The sequence below is a fragment of the Gavia stellata genome, chromosome 33 (assembly GCF_030936135.1).
Source record: "Gavia stellata isolate bGavSte3 chromosome 33, bGavSte3.hap2, whole genome shotgun sequence".
NCBI classification, from domain to species: Eukaryota; Metazoa; Chordata; class Aves; order Gaviiformes; family Gaviidae; genus Gavia; species Gavia stellata.
Window position 1 is genome coordinate 602706 of NC_082626.1, and position 15076 is coordinate 617781.

The following is a 15076-nucleotide window of genomic DNA, read 5'->3' on the forward strand; positions in this document are numbered from 1 at the left end:
GCTGGAGGGTGGGTTCTCAGTGCTTCAGGTAGGAGCAGTTCCCCGGAGGAGCAGGGACACGAGTGATAAAACGAGTAAGAATAAAAACAACTAAAAAACTGATGCAGCAAAACAGAGTCATAAAATTTAGCTGGGGGTTTCCCTCCCTCTCCTCAGGCTTCCCATCGTCAATGGGGAAAAGGGGTCTTTTTGGTGGTGGTGGTTGTTTCCTAACAAGCTCTCGTTCAACTGCATTAAGGACCATTTTCTCAGCAGTTACAAAGAGAACGAGGTGCAGGGTTCGAAGTGCCCCAGAGAGCCGCAGCAGCGTGACGGGGGCTCCCAGGACGGTGCTAGGGGCTGGCGGGGAGGCTGACGCCTCGAGCCCTGAACGTCTTGGGGGGAAACAGCTTTCTGCGCGAAAGCGTTGCATTAATGCCCCCAAAGCAAGGCACAGCGAAGTGTGGCCATCCCAAAGAGGGTCGGGAGGAGCCGCAGAGCAGAGCCTGGGGCTCAGCTCATCCCCCTCCTCACCCTGCAGCGGAGGGATGCTCTCTCCCCACGGGGCTCCAGGGAGAGTCCTCTCCCCTCCCTCCGCTCCCGGCACCTGCAGAGGCTCCTCCGGTGCAGTGGCCCAGCCATACTGCCTTCCTTCCCCGCTGCCTCCCCTCCTCCTCCTCCTTGCAGAAGAACCGCAGAGCTCTCGGCATCTCCTTGAGGCTATACGAGCCTGGCGTTGCCCTGCGCGTGTTGAGCAACCCTTCCTCTCCCCCACAGGGACATGATGGGAGGCAAAGCGGAGAAACGCGGCTCTGAGCCTTGTACCTTTCTGCATTAGGAATATATCACTGGCCTTTTTGGCTGCCCAGAGCCCCAAACTTTTCTGGGGGTCATTTGGATGCACGTGGGCATCCTTGTTTGCCTCAGACATTGCCATAGAGTGGGAGTGTGCGCAGCCACTCCAGCGAGCAGTTCCTTTATAAAAAGGGGATTAAAAGAACTCGTTGTCATCTAATTTCTCTTTGTTTCTGTTCTTCTCAACGCAGAAAAATGTGGAGCGTGTGGTCCTGGTTTCGCCTCGCCTCTGGATGCGATGAAAGGCAAGTCTGAAATCCAGGGCAGGCAGGGTAGAGCCCTGTGCCCTCTGTGGCTTAGGTGAAGATTAAAACAATGCTTTCAAGAGGGCGTTATCAATTAGCTCCATTCTCCAAGGAAGCTCCCAGCAAGCATTAGGGAGGCGATGGTTTTGCTTCTGGCCTGTCCTGAGGCCAAACATCAATTGCATAATGACAGCTTGGTGTCAGAACAAACCTTTTTAGGTTTAGTGATGGCTTGGGATGGGTTGTAGCCTGCAGCAAAGTCACCTGTGGCTTCCCTGTGCAAAACCAAATGGGATTTTTAAGTTTCCCAGAGGCAATTGTATTGCTATAGCCCCACAACACCACCAGCAGAGGTAAACCTGGGGAGGGAGAGGGGTCCATCCGATTTTTCATTGCACTCTGCTCCTGATGGCTGGGATCACAACATGACAAAACCTCCTTGTATAAAAACCAGCCTCACGAGCTGCTTCCTTACGTGTCTGGACGCTTTGCCTCACGAGCTGCTTCCTTACATGTCTGGACGCTTTGCCTGAGAATCCTTGCCGCATTGCCGAAACACTGGTGCTAGGATGTGAAGAGATTGATGAATGCATCGTCTCTGGATATCCCTCCCTTAATCCTTTTCTCTAGGGCTCAGCAAACACATCCTTGACTTAGAGAGCTCCGGAGCTTGCTAATGATCTGTGATTCCTATCCCTGAAATGTCTTTGAACCAAGAAAACAGCAATGAAGAGATGAGTCTTTAAAACATCCCTGCGTCTTGGCAGGGCTGGACAGTGATTTAGATTAATAGCAAATCACACAAAATCCCATTGACTCTGCTACTCTGGCGAGTTCCCTTGGGAACTATCTGGTTGCTTCAGTGGTGCCGAATAACTCTGGCACCCCAAAAGCTCTTCCATGCGGACATCTGGCAGGTTGGGCTCCCGAGCAGGTGGTGAGAAGCTGCTCGGTGTCCTTTGGATACCTCGGGAGCTGTGCGAGCTCTGTGGCTGTGTCCCATACCCTGACTTTGGTGCCACTGCAGCTGCGGGGATGGGATCCCTCGGCAGCTGCTCTCAAACCCAAGGCTGACGCAGGCACCACTGTATAAAGGTTATAAAGGCACCATGTTGCAAAGCCAGCTATTACCTGTTTTGGGTCAAATCCAAAGGTCCCAAATCACCTCTCTGTGTCTGTTTCCCACCACTCTCTCTTCCTCGGCATTTCCAAAACCAGTTCTCCCCCGCTAGCCCTCGCTTTGGCAGTACTTTATCCTGACACAACCGAGAGCAAGTACCACCTCTGCAGTGATAAGGAGACTCAGTGGGGTCTGGATGTACTTGCTTGAGGGCTGGCCAGTGCTCAGGTCCCGGAGCAAAGCCATTTCCCAACAAAGCTGATCACGCTTGCTATGGGGAGCAGCTACCAGGGCAGCAGCTCCTGTTTGGGGAGCAGGGAGCGTGGTAGACCTGTCGCTGCAAGGACATCCCTGGGGCAGAGCCCTTCTCCCTTTCCCAGCGGGATGCCCTGCAGGCAGGGAGACCTTGCACCACCGCGTCACGGTAGATTTTCGCCGCTCGGTAGGACTATTGGACTGCACAGGGGCTTGGGGCGCGTTCTGCCTTTGACTTCAGTCTGGCAAGCACTTCTTGTGTATTTTTAAGGCTTCTGCTGTGTAGGTGTGATGGAAATGAGACACGATGTGGTTTGATTCGAGTGACTGATGGGACTGGGGAAGGGCTGGCATGTCCTCGCAGGCATGGGGTGATCCCAAAGGCATGGACTTGCTTAAGGACTCTGAGGTCCAGAGATCCCTTCCCAGGGCAAGGGATCTGAATAAGCCCAAGTCCCCACAGGGCAGCCCCCTCCAAGCCGAGCCCAGCCTAGTGCCTCTGGTACGGCAGAGAGATGGGGATCCAACTGCCCCATACATATGGGGGAACACACCAGCTCCCCAGCAAGGAGATCCAGTCTGGCCAGAGACTTCTGCGTGATTTTTATCCTGTCACATGAGGTTTCTGCTGATGCTCGTGCAACGGTTCTGTCTTGAAAGGTCCCCGGGAGGAGATTGTGTATGTGCCCTGCATCTACAGGAACACTGGGAGAAAGAAACCTGACTTTCTGGCCACTGTGGATGTCAACCCCAAATCTCTGCACTATTGCCAGGTACCAAACACTTTATCTCGGTGCTACACTGGCCGGGGAAACAGCTCGGTGCTTGTTCTTCGCGCTCCCCAGAGCTGCTGGCTCGGTACCGAAGGCTGATGCTGTCCAGTTCTCCCCAAGGCTCTCTGAGCCTTCCTGTGCTTACGATAGTTATGTAAAGTCCGCTTCACACCCCGTCCTTAGGACCCCCTGTGCTCCGTCGCTCCCCTCTGTAGGGTGAGACTCGCCTGAGGCATCCTGACCCTGTGGCAGGGTCTGCGATGCACCGAGCTCCCCGGTCTGCCTGTGGTCCTGCACTTGGCAGAGGGACGACCAGTGTAAGCAGGGCTGGGGCTTCGCAGGTGATCCACCGCCTGCCCATGCCCAACCTGGGGGACGAGCTGCACCACTCGGGGTGGAACACCTGCAGCAGCTGCTTCGGGGACGCCACCAAGAAGCGGAACCGCCTGATCCTCCCCAGCTTCATCTCCTCCCGCATCTATGTGGTGGATGTGGGAACCGACCTGCGAGCTCCCAGGCTTTTCAAGGTACCTGGGAGGTGGTGCCGATACACATGAAAGGCTAAAGGTCTGGGATCGTGGCTTCTGGCCGTGGTGACAGCTTGGCAAAGAGGCTTTGGGGTACATCTAAGAGCTTGGCAGGACCCTAATGTCTGGATGACAGTATGGGAAGGCTGTGGAAGGTGGTTGTTCTCCTGCTGATGTGCAAATACCGAGATCCCCGTCTAGCTCTGTGCAGGAGGGGACCAGGACACGCCGGGTGCCAGGCACAGCACTGCCTGTCGGGTTTACAGTCCATGTCTCACCTGCGGCGTGTGTCTCTGAAGGAGCCCCGGGCACCTGCCTGCACTTTGCCCCACGCCTGGGTGTGCGAGGGCGGCCTCAGCCAGCTTCTCGGGGTGAGCGCAGCAGCCACCCCATGTGCTGGCATGCCTGGGGACGCGGGACCGTGCACGCTCTGCCCCAGCTCAAGTGCTCTCAGCCCCTCTGGCTGCACAGCAAGTCCCATCTTGAAGTCAGGCAGGAGCTGCCCGGCTGCACCACAGGGTAACACCAGGCTCGTGAACCTGCGTTCAGCGCAGCAGCAAACACCCTTCTCGCCTGGGACAGCCCGGCACGGAGGATGTGACGGTGCCTGCGAACTCCCCGGCAGGTTGTCAACTCAGAGGATGTCTTCTGGAAGTGCAACCTGGGCTACCCCCACACCTCCCACTGCCTGGGCAGCGGTGAAATCATGATCAGCACCCTAGGAGACCCGGCCGGCAGCGGGAAAGGTACCCCAGTCCCCCCAGTCCCCCAGGGAGAGGGTGCCGGGACAGGAGGAACAGTCCCCACATCCAGAGCTGTCCTGGAGGCTTTGTCCAGGACTCCCAGCCCGTTCAGCAGCCTGGGCTGCAACGGGTTGGTCTGTCTGTCCCTGCTTGTTTTATAACACGTAAACTGTTAATCTGGATGATTTCCTCACTACCGATGTGGTTTTGTTTCTGCATCAGGCGGCTTTATTCTGCTGGACGGAGAGACCTTCGAGATCAAGGGGAACTGGGAGAAAGGGGAGAAGATCCCCCCAATGGGTTACGACTTCTGGTACCAGCCACGCCATAACGTCCTGATCAGCACTGAATGGGGAATCCCAAAATGCCTGGGATACGGGTTTGACCCAAACGATCTGAAGAAAGGTGAGAACATTGTTTAAATCCTCCGGGAGAGAGATGCTGAGCAGGACTGCAAGAAGGCCAAATTTCAACCCTCTTCAGTTGCTAGTGAGAGCTGGCAGTCTAATGGACATAGATAAAATTGTCCAAGACAGTCTGCTTGCAAAACAAATTTCACATCAATTCCTAGAGATCCCATGGATTTAAAAAAGACAAGCCCGGCCCACTGAACACACTTTAGTTGCAAGCACCAGAAGTTCAACCCAAGACAGTCCATAAATTCTGCTGTTGAGCTGTATGTGGGGTTGGATTTCGGCTGTAGGGATGAAGGATGAAGCCCCATCTCAGCCCAGCTCCCCCTCAAAGGTTACGCTGCCCTTCCCAGCCCCGTCCTAGCGAGATGGTCCCCGTTGGATGGTGGGCACCTTCCCGTGGCTTTTGCCAAGGTCCAAAGTCACCGGCGTGTGCTGGTGCAGAGACCATGGGGTTGTCCCTGCAGGGAGCTAAAGGGGCTGAGGACTCACCCAAAGCCGTAGCACATCTCCTTGAGACCCTGCGCCTCGCAGCGTCCCCTCTGACCCTCCCTCCCAGGGCGCTACGGACGCCGCCTCAACGTGTGGGACTGGACCACGCACACCTACGTCCAGGCCATCGACGTGGGCGAGGACGCGGCCCCCCTGGAGATCCGCTTCCTCCACAACCCCGATGCCGCCGAGGGCTACGTGGGCTGCACCATCAGCAGTGCCATCCACCGCTTCTACAAGACCGAGGTACGTGCTCCCCCAGGGTTAGTGGAAAAGGGGTGCTGCCCCTTGGTTGTCCGAGCTGCATGACTCCGTGTGGCATCCCGCTTCCCGCATCCCCCGCCATCCTCCCAGCCCAACTCTGGTCCCAACCTCCCCGTGCTGTGCAGCCGCCTCTCTGCACCCAGAACATGAGCTGGCTTGGGGTAATCTCACCAGAGGACTTGTTCTGACTGGTAGCAGTTTAGGCTGAAATGAGTTAATTTAAAGGAGATTTATTTATACCTTTGTTGTGGATTTACAACAGCCCAAGCAATGTTCTTCTCGGCGTCTGTTGTTGTGTGTAATGACAAACCGGGCGAGGAGAGAGAACATCTTTCACCAAACCAGCTAATCTAGCTAGAAAATTAGACAAGTTTTTGGCTGCCAAAGCCCTTCCTCAGGTCCCAGAGCCCATCTTCCCCGTGGCTCCGCAGAGCCAGAGATGAGGTTTCCCGCAGCTGGCAAAGTGGCTGAGCTGCAGCCAGAGACAAGAGGTGGTAGCCGCGTGCACGCAGCATCCGCCCTAGCATGGGGCCTTACCCTGCCTCTGCCGCGCACGCTGAGCCCCCCGGGGCCGTGCTCTGTCCTGCACCTCCTGCAGCGAGGAGACTGGGCGGCCGAGAAGGTGATCCAAGTCCCCAGCAAGAAGGTGGAGGGATGGCTCCTCCCGGACATGCCAGGTCAGTGTATCCCTGGGCTGGGTGCCGAGGGGCTCCCTGGCTTCCCCGCGTGCTGCTGGTGCTGCCGCCTGTTTGTGCAGCTCTGTCGTACCCTCCCCAAGGCTTCATCACCGACATCCTCATCTCGCTGGACGACAAGTTCCTGTACTTCAGCAACTGGCTGCACGGAGACATCCGCCAGTACGACATCTCCGACACCCGCAAGCCCAAGCTGGTGGGGCAGGTGAGGCAGCAGCAGGCTCCCGGTCACATCCCGACGCTTTTCCTCCCTCTCTTGGGGACGGCTGGGATCAGCCCCATCCTCGCTGTCTCTGCCACCCAGACCTCTGGTCTCTTGCAGGTCTTCGTGGGTGGCAGCATCACCAAGGGAGGACCCGTGACCGTGTGCGGGGATGAAGAGCTGCAGAGCCAGCCAGACCCATTTTTCATCAAGGTGAGCTCGGCCGTCTCCCCAAAATCCCACGGCATCGCCCCCACCGTCTGCTCGGTCCCACCTCCGCCTTGAGCGATGCCGGTGGGGGGACGGTGACGTCTCCGCGGCTCCCGGCGGTGGTGGCCGGGCTGGGGTCCCACCGGGCGCACGTGGCGTCCCGCACCGCTGGTCTGGGGGAGGCAGAGGCATCCCCGGTCCAGCACCCTCCAGCAGCACGTCTGCTCCTCCTCCTGCTCCCAGGGGAAGAGGGTGCCGGGGGGACCCCAGATGATCCAGCTCAGCTTGGACGGGAAGAGGCTGTACGTCACCACGTCCCTCTACAGCGCCTGGGACAGGCAGTTCTACCCCGACCTTGTCAGGTAAGAAAACTTTGATAAACGAGGACGATCGTACGAGCTCGCCAGGCGGGAGGCGCGGACCCCGCGGCTCGGGGACCGGATTTTGGCAGCCCCTTGGAGGCAGGGGCGGGTCCCCGCCACGGGGCGGCGGTGATGCCCGGCTGCCCCCAGCACCCCGCTCTCGCCCCTCCGCAGGGACGGCTCCGTCATGCTGCAGCTGGACGTGGACACGGAGCAGGGCGGCCTGGCGGTCAACGAGAGCTTCCTGGTGGATTTTGGGAAGGAGCCCGACGGGCCCTGCCTGGCGCACGAGATCCGCTACCCCGGCGGGGACTGCACCTCCGACATTTGGGTCTAGCCGCCTTCTGCCGCCCCCAAAGCCTCTCCGCACCCCAAAATCCCAGAGCACGAGGGCTTCGGGAGCTTCGCGCGCTCAGCAAACCGCCGGTGATGCGTGCACCCCGCGCTTGCTTGAATAAAACCGAGAGGTTGCCGTCCTCCGCAGCAGCTGCGCTCCTCGCCTCAAATCCCAGTTTTAAACCGTTTTCAGGAGCCGCGAAACGAGCGCGTGACCAAAACCAGGGACGCGACACCGCGAACCTCCCCTCAACGACCGGGATTTTCCTAAGGGAGCGTTCGCTCCCGGAAAAGCATTTATGCACCAGGAGCGGGAGCCTCCGGCTTGCACGAACACGGGCTGCGCACGCATCGCACGCGCAGTGCCCGGCGCATGCAGACAGTGCGGGCGCATACTGCCTGCACGCAGGCGTGGCGTGCGCACCCGCCGTGCACGCTCAGACCCGCGCTGCGCGATGCACCGCCCGGACACCCGCTGCAGGCCTGAACGCGTTGCGCGCGGGCGGGGCGCAGGCGCGTTGCAAGCACGCACGCATTGCACACGTGTTGCACACGCGGACGCGCTGCGCACGCCACACGCCCCTGCGCCGCATGCGTGCACGCGCGCGCCCATTGCGCGCGCCACAACCCCTTGCACGGGCGCTGCACGCGCAGCTGTTGCACGCACACGCACTGCACGCGCACAGGCTCGTTTAGGCGAGTGCTGCCTCCTCCCGCCCCACCAATCGGAAGCCTGTTACTAGGCAGACTTCAGCTCGCGCGCGGCCACTCAGGAGACCGATCCCGCTTGTATCCGGGTAGGAAAGCCAGAGCAGCCAATCGCATTAAAGGCGAGCGCAGTATCCGGGCTGACCGGCGGCGCCGCAGCCAATCAGAAAAAAGCGGCCGGCGCGGCCCGCGGGCGCGTCCCGGTGGGGCGCAGCACTTTCGGTTCCTGTTGCGCGCGGGGGTAGCGGCACGTGGCGGGGACCGGACCGAACCGGACTGACCCGGCCCGGACCGGCCCGGCACGAGGCGGGACGCGCCCCGGCTGTAGCCGCCCGCAGGTGGGTGCGGGTCGGGGCCCCTCGGGCCTGCGGGGCGCGGGGGGGGCGGTCCGGCCCGGTGCGACCGCGGCTCTGCCGGGCCTGGCCCGGTGCTGCCCGGCCCGCGGCGCGGCTGCCCCCGTCCCCGTCCCCGTCCCCTCCGCGGCGGCCGGCACTGGCGGGGCTGCGCTGTCGCAGAGCTCTCGTCCCCCCTCGACCTGCCCTGTTTGTGTCCCTGTCCCCGGGGACCTGTCCTCCCGCCGCCCCTGTCCCCATGTCCCTGGGGACCTGTCCTCCCGCCGCCCCTGTCCCCATGTCCCCGGGGACCTGTCCTCCCGCCGCCCCTGTCCCCATGTCCCTGGGGACCTGTCCTCCCGCTGTCCCTGTCCCCATGTCCCTGGGGACCTGTCCTCCCGCCGCCCCTGTCCCCATGTCCCTGGGGACCTGTCCTCCCGCTGTCCCTGTCCCCCAGTCCCTGGGGACCTGTTCTCCCGCTGTCCCTGTCCCTGGGGACCTGCCCTCCTGCTGTCCCTGTCCCTGGGGACCTGTCCTCCTGCCGCCCCTGTCCCCATGTCCCTGGGGACCTGCCCTCCCACTGTCCCTGTCCTTGCACCCTGGGGACCTGTCCTCCCGCAGTCCCTGTCCCTGGGGACCTGCTGTCCCACTGTCCCTGTCCCCCAGTCCCTGGGGACCTGTCCTCCCCCTGTCCCGCTGTCCCTGGGGACCTGTCCTCCCGCTGTCCCTGGGGACCTGCCCTCCTGCTGCCCCTGTCCCCCAGTCCCCGGGGACCTGCCCTCCCGCTGTCCCTGTCTCTGGGGACGTGCCCTCCCACTGTCCCTGTCTCTGGGGACCTGCCCTCCCGCTGTCCCAGTCCCTGGGGACCTGCCCTCCTGCTGCCCCCATCATCCCTGTTCTCCTGTCCCCGCGCCCCTGGGGACTTGCATCCATGCCCCAGGACCCGTGGGACTGTCGTGGTCCCCCTCAGCATCCCCAGCCTGGGGCACACCAGGCCTGCGGGGACCAGCCCTTCCGGTCGCCTCCTGGGCACGCTGGGCCACGGCCGCTCTCCGGTGCCCCCCAGCACCCCTGTCCCCTGCCAGGACTGGGGTACCCGGCGCTGGTCGCGGTCTCTGCTGCTGGAGACGCCCCTCCTGGGACCGCTGGGGCCATTTCCGCGTCCATTGGTGGCTCGTGTCTGGCTGATGGAGCTCGGCCCGAGTTGCCGGGGCTCGTCTTCAGACCAGGACAGACAGGGGCTGAGGGTGGGCAGGTTTCGGGCTGCACCGAGCCCCACAGCCACCCCGCTCTGCCCTGTCTCCCTCCCTGAGCCCAGCCTGGGTGCAGGCAGCCGGAGGTCAGCCCTGCGGGTGCCCGGTGGGGGCTTAACGACGCTGAAGGGTTTTTCTTCCTCTTTTTTTAGTTGAAATTTTGGGGTTTGCCTCCCAACAGGAACCAAATGTCATGGCTGACGAAGAGCTGAGCGCCCGAGCTGCCAGAAAGGGAAGTTTGTCACCCAGCAGCTCCCGGGGCAGCACGACCGAGTCAAGCACGCTGCTGCAGGAGCTGAAGAGCGCCATCTCGTAAGGGCAGCGCTCACTTTTCCCCGGGCAGCTCTTCCAGTAAATCTGAGTGTTACCAAATGTGGGTTAATTTAATAAGGTTGATTAATTTGCAGCCCCAGGGACTGAAGGGATAAGCGTTGTGGTGCCTTGCAGGGTTGGCAATGGTGCTGCGGAGTGGCATGGCCTCAGGCGTGCCCTGCTCGGTCCCGTGCTGGGTGCTGTACACAGTGCAGCCCCGTGCTGTGCTGCTGGCGGCTTGCTGTCTGTCTTGGGTGCAAAATCAATTCAGGGTTTCATGGTAGCGCAGAGTGATCTGCCACGACCCCGTGGGATGTGGTTTTACCCCTGCTCTGCTCTCACTGGGGTTAGGGTAGAGCACACACCTCTAGAGCGGGGTTGTGGGTACACAGGGAAACCCGGAGCATGGGGAGAACGGGCTGCGCTGACCCATGGGTGCAGGCAGCCTTTGGCTTTTGGTGCTCCGGTGTCCCCATCCTGGCATTGCCGCTCACGCCGGGGTGCACGTGTGGGGGGTCTGGTAGGGCCCGGGGACAGTGCTGTCCTCGGGAGCCCCGGGCAGCGGCTGTGGCGGGTTGAGGAATGCCCCAGGTGCTGCAGTGTCGTCCTGCTCTGCGCTAACGCCTTTTGTCTCTGTCCCACGCAGCAAATCCGTGCAGAACAAAGTCGACTCCATCCTGGTGAGTGCCTCTGCGGCACGTTGTGCTGAGGGTGTGGGAACGACGTGTCTCTACCTCTCTAATGAGCTGCCGCTCCCATCCTATAAACTGAACCCTGCGTTTTGCCTGATCCCGTTTCCCATCGGGTCAGGATCTGGCTGCGGGGATTAGCCCCGAGAACGCCTTGATCACCCTGCCCGGGGGCAGCACCCACTCCCCCAGCCCTGCGTGGGACAACCCTTTCCAGTCCCCTCGAGGAGCCGTTCCGTGACTTTGTTTACCCGGTTCCCTCGCGCGCAGGCTGTGTTCATGCTGACAGAGATGCTCAGGTTTCAGTGCCCATCAGTCACTGCATCAGCTCTTCCTTATTTTGGATCCTTAACCTTTCTTTGTCTCTGGTCCGTTCTCCCCCTCCCTGTGGACCCTTTGACCGTAGCAAGATGTCCAGAAGTTTTCAGACAACGAGAAGCTCTACCTCTACCTGCAGCTGCCGTCGGGACCAAGCTTGGGGGAGAAGAGGTGGGTGCCGGAGAGAGCCGGGGCCATGTTCGGGAAAGCAGGATGATGGTGGGGGACACAGATGGCGAGAGGCCAGGGGGAGATTGCCATGGCTCTGCCTTTTCCTGTCCTGCTTGTGCCACTTCTCCGCTAATTAAATGTTGTTCTTGGGCTCCCACGGGAGCAGCGGTAGCCTGGACCTGAGCTCGCTGAGCACGGCCGAGTACATGCACGCATGCAACTGGATCCGGAACCACCTGGAAGAGCACACAGACACCTGCCTGCCCAAGCAGGACGTCTACGACGCCTACAAGTGAGCGCAGGGGCCGGCCTAGCGCGAGGAGCCTCTCTCCCCGGGGCCAGGCTTGTCGAGCGAAGCCCGGCGGGGAGGTTGGTTCAGAGGGCAGCGAGCGCCTGGGGTTTTTTTGGGAATGGCCATGCACAACCTTCCTGAAACGGCCACATCTGCGGGGAGAAGCGGGTACATCCGGAAGGCAGCGAGAAGGGCTCGACGGCTTTAACCTGCAGCTCTCCCCGGCAGGCGATACTGCGATAACCTCTGCTGTCGCCCTCTGAGCGCCGCCAATTTCGGCAAGATCATCCGGGAGATCTTCCCAAACATCAAAGCCCGACGCCTGGGAGGCCGAGGACAGTCGAAATATCCTTCTGCCTGCCTGGCTGGCCAGGGAAGCCCGGGGAGCTGCTCGGACTGGTGGCGACAGCTGCTGCTGCTCCAGTTTTTCCCATTTATAAGCCTATGCACAAGGTGGTATTTTGTAGCTTCTAAGAGGGTCCGGTTCCTGGATTTTCGGCTCTTGAAGGTTCAGCTCTGTTGTCTGAGAAGGGCTTGGAGTTGCCCCGTCCTTGCACACTCGGGGCGGCCTGGGGGGAGCTCCTGGTGGGCAGGGGGCTGGCTGCTGTCCCTCCTGCAGGACACGCCTATCGTGAGCCCCGCAGCCGCACCCCTTTGAGTTGTAACCTGTCGCGGCCGCGTTCGTGTGACAGCGAAACACCTTAACCCTGCCAAACGTACTGCTACAGCGGGATCCGGAGGAAGACGGTGGTCAGCCTGCCGCCCCTGCCCAGCCTGGACCTCAAAGTGACGGAGACCGTAAGTCCTCTGCTGTCTCCGTGGCTTGGGGTTCGCCGGCCCTCTTTTGGCAGGGTAACGAACCTCCTCGCTCGTTAGATGTAACGAAGGCGGGGGTGGAGGGATGCCCTCTCTGCGAGCGGGTTCTGTCCTGTCCCGTGAGCCTCCCCCAGCGTGGACGAGGACCTGCAGGCTTGTGACCTGCCGGGGTGTCGGGATCAGGCTCCGTTCGTATCCGGGGCGTCCTGTCCCGTGCCGCGGGGGCTCACGGCTTGTCCCGCCGGCAGCAGTCGGAGCTGACGGACCTGGTGCAGTCCTACAACAGCGAGGTGATGGAGGCGGCCTGCGCCCTGACCTGCGACTGGGCTGAGAAGATCCTCAAGCGCTCCTTCAACAACATCGTGGAGGTGGCCCAGTTCCTCATCCAGCAGCACATCATCAGCTCCCGCTCAGCCCGCGCCGACCTGGTCATGGCCATGGTGGTCTCAGGTGGGTGGGGTGGAGCCCCGGCCCCGCTCACCCCGCCTTGGGCTCACTCAGACCCCGAGGGGCACAGAGGGTTTGGGAGGTGGCGTCCCCCCGGGATGCAGTGTCCCCGTCCAGCTGCCCGCGGCGCGGGTGAGCGCAGAGGGGCCGGGGGGGCGTCCCCCCTTCATCACCTTCTGTGCGCCCACAGAGAGCGCGGAGAAGATCCACCGCGAGAGTCGGACCCCACCGACGGCGAAGAAGAACGGCCTGGACACCTCCGAGAGCGGCGACGGGAGCCCGGGGCAGGTGAGACCCCGCCGAGGCCGGGTGGGGAGCCGGGACCCCCGGGTCCCCCGCTCAGCAAGGCGGGGGCAGGCTTGGGGAAGCAGCCTGGCTCCGCCACGACGTCCCCCCCTGCCAACACCTCTCTCTGCCTGCAGATCAAGAAGGAGAGCGGCCCCAAGCCCCCCGGCCCGCCCCGGCCCGAGAAGAAGAAGCCCCCGGAGCCCCCCAAGGCGGCCAGCAGCCCCCAGGTGAACGCCCTGGTCGCCCGCCTGCCCCTGCTCCTGCCCCGCATCCCGCCGGGGGAGCGACCCACGGCGCCCGGTGCCGCGGCCGTCCGCTCCTCCCCTCCCGTCCTGGCGCCCAAAATCACGGCCGCCCCCCCTGGGGGGCACGGTCAAGGTGGCCCTGCCGCTGCCGGTGGGCACAGCCTCCCCCTCCCTGCCCCTGGGGCTGGCCCCGGGGGCCAACGGGGCGGCGGGGCTGCTGAGCCAGCAAGCCGCCGTCCCCGTCCTCAACGTGCTGCTGCCCGGCGTGGGTGTCCCCGCGGCCGAGAGCCCCGCCAACCCCCGGAGCGCGGGGGGCGGCGAGGGTCCCGGCCCCCAGGACTCGCAGCGCCCCAAGGCCACCAAGCGTCCCCCGGAGCCGGCCGGCGACACCGCCCCGCGGAAGCGGAGACGCGGGCGGCCGCGGAAGAGGCCGGAGGAAGGGGGCGCGGGGTCCCCGGGGGAGACGGCGGAGCTTCGCTGCGGGGCGGCTCCGGCTGCCGATGGCGGTGGTGGCTCGCCCGGCGGTGGCGGTGCCACCAGCCCCCTTGGGGACAGCCCGGCCGGGGGCCCCCTGCCCACCCAGGTCAGCGTCATCCATGACGGCAGGAGCAGCGCCAAGGTGGCCGATGGCCGCGAGCCGGACGCCGAGGAGGTGGCGGCGGCGGCACAGCGGAGCCCAGGCGAGGCCGGGTCCCCCCTGGGTGACGCGGGGGGCTCCTGTGCCCCCCGGGACGGGGGCGGCCCCCCCACGCAGTGCCATGGACAGACGCAGGCGGGGTCTGCTGCTGCGGCCCCCCAGCAGTTGGGCGCGTGCCCCCGTGCCCCCACGCCCCGGGGGGGCTCACCGGGGCGGGCGGGGCTCTGCGCCCACCCTGGCACTTAGGGGCCCCCCCCGGCACCCCGCGGGTGGGGGTGCGCCCCGGCATTAAAACCCGATCACTCTGTCCGTCCGTCCGTCTGTCCTGTCTGTGGCCCGCGGCGGGTCGGGGGCAGCGCTGGGGCTCCGGCTGCCCCGCGTGGGGGGGGGCGGGGGGTCCCGGGGCAGGGGGACCGGTGCCGCGGGTCGGTCCAGCCCCGGCTGGGGGGGGGGGGGGGGTGTGAGGCCGCGGGTGGTATCGAACAGGCGGAGCGGCTGCCACGGCCTCCAGCGGGGGGGGGGGCGCGGTCACGCGTGGACGCGGGGTCACGCGTGGACGCGGGCCCGGGGGGGTGGGGGGGGCGCGGAGCCGTGCCTCCCTTTCCCCGCCGAGGGGATGTGGGCTCCCGGGCGCGGCGGTAGCGGCAGAGGCGGTTTCCACCGAAAAAGCGCCGGTTTTCGCCAAGCGCTCGGGCGCCCGCCCCGAGGCCCCGCCCCCTCGCCCCGAGGCCCCGCCCCCCCCGCCCCGAGGCCCCGCCCCCTCGCCCCGAGGCCCCGCCCCCTCGCCCCGCCCCGCCCCCCGCGCGCGCGGGTGCCGCCGGGCCGGCAGGGGGCGCTCGCGGGTGGCCAGGCCCGCCCGCCCCCTCAGCCCCGTCAGGCGGCGCCGCGGGCAGCCCGGGCCGCCGGGGCCTGCGCCTGCCCCCGCCGCTCCGCCGGCCCGACCCGACCCGGCCCGGCCCGGCCCGCGCCGCTCCGCCGCGGCCCCGCGCAGGTGAGCGCCGCGCCGCCGCCGGGGATCCCCGCGGCAGCAGGCACCGGGCCCCCCGCGCCTTCCCTGGGCCCCCGCGGCCTCCGCCGGCCCCCCGCCCTGTGCCCCC

The 15076-nt window shown here is 64.0% G+C and overlaps 2 protein-coding genes across 2 annotated transcripts; both read left to right on the forward strand.

The window, feature by feature from the left end:
• Window positions 1-1033: 1033 nt before the first annotated feature.
• On the forward strand, window positions 1034-7472 carry LOC104256306 (methanethiol oxidase-like). Its single transcript, XM_059832402.1, has 11 exons — window positions 1034-1079; window positions 3115-3227; window positions 3569-3754; window positions 4380-4500; window positions 4720-4902; window positions 5470-5648; window positions 6265-6343; window positions 6445-6566; window positions 6684-6776; window positions 7017-7135; window positions 7310-7472. The coding sequence occupies exons 1-11, from the start codon at window positions 1073-1075 to the stop codon at window positions 7470-7472; spliced, it is 1365 nt and encodes a 454-aa protein (XP_059688385.1). The 5' UTR covers window positions 1034-1072.
• Window positions 7473-8470: 998 nt separating this feature from the next.
• On the forward strand, window positions 8471-14225 carry RFX5 (regulatory factor X5). Its single transcript, XM_059832061.1, is given in 12 exon segments — window positions 8471-8517; window positions 9946-10076; window positions 10723-10756; window positions 11172-11254; window positions 11421-11546; window positions 11775-11891; window positions 12263-12344; window positions 12611-12812; window positions 13000-13097; window positions 13232-13453; window positions 13455-13493; window positions 13569-14225. Coding segments are annotated over 11 exon segments (1779 nt in total). The 5' UTR covers window positions 8471-8517; window positions 9946-9957.
• Window positions 14226-15076: the final 851 nt, after the last annotated feature.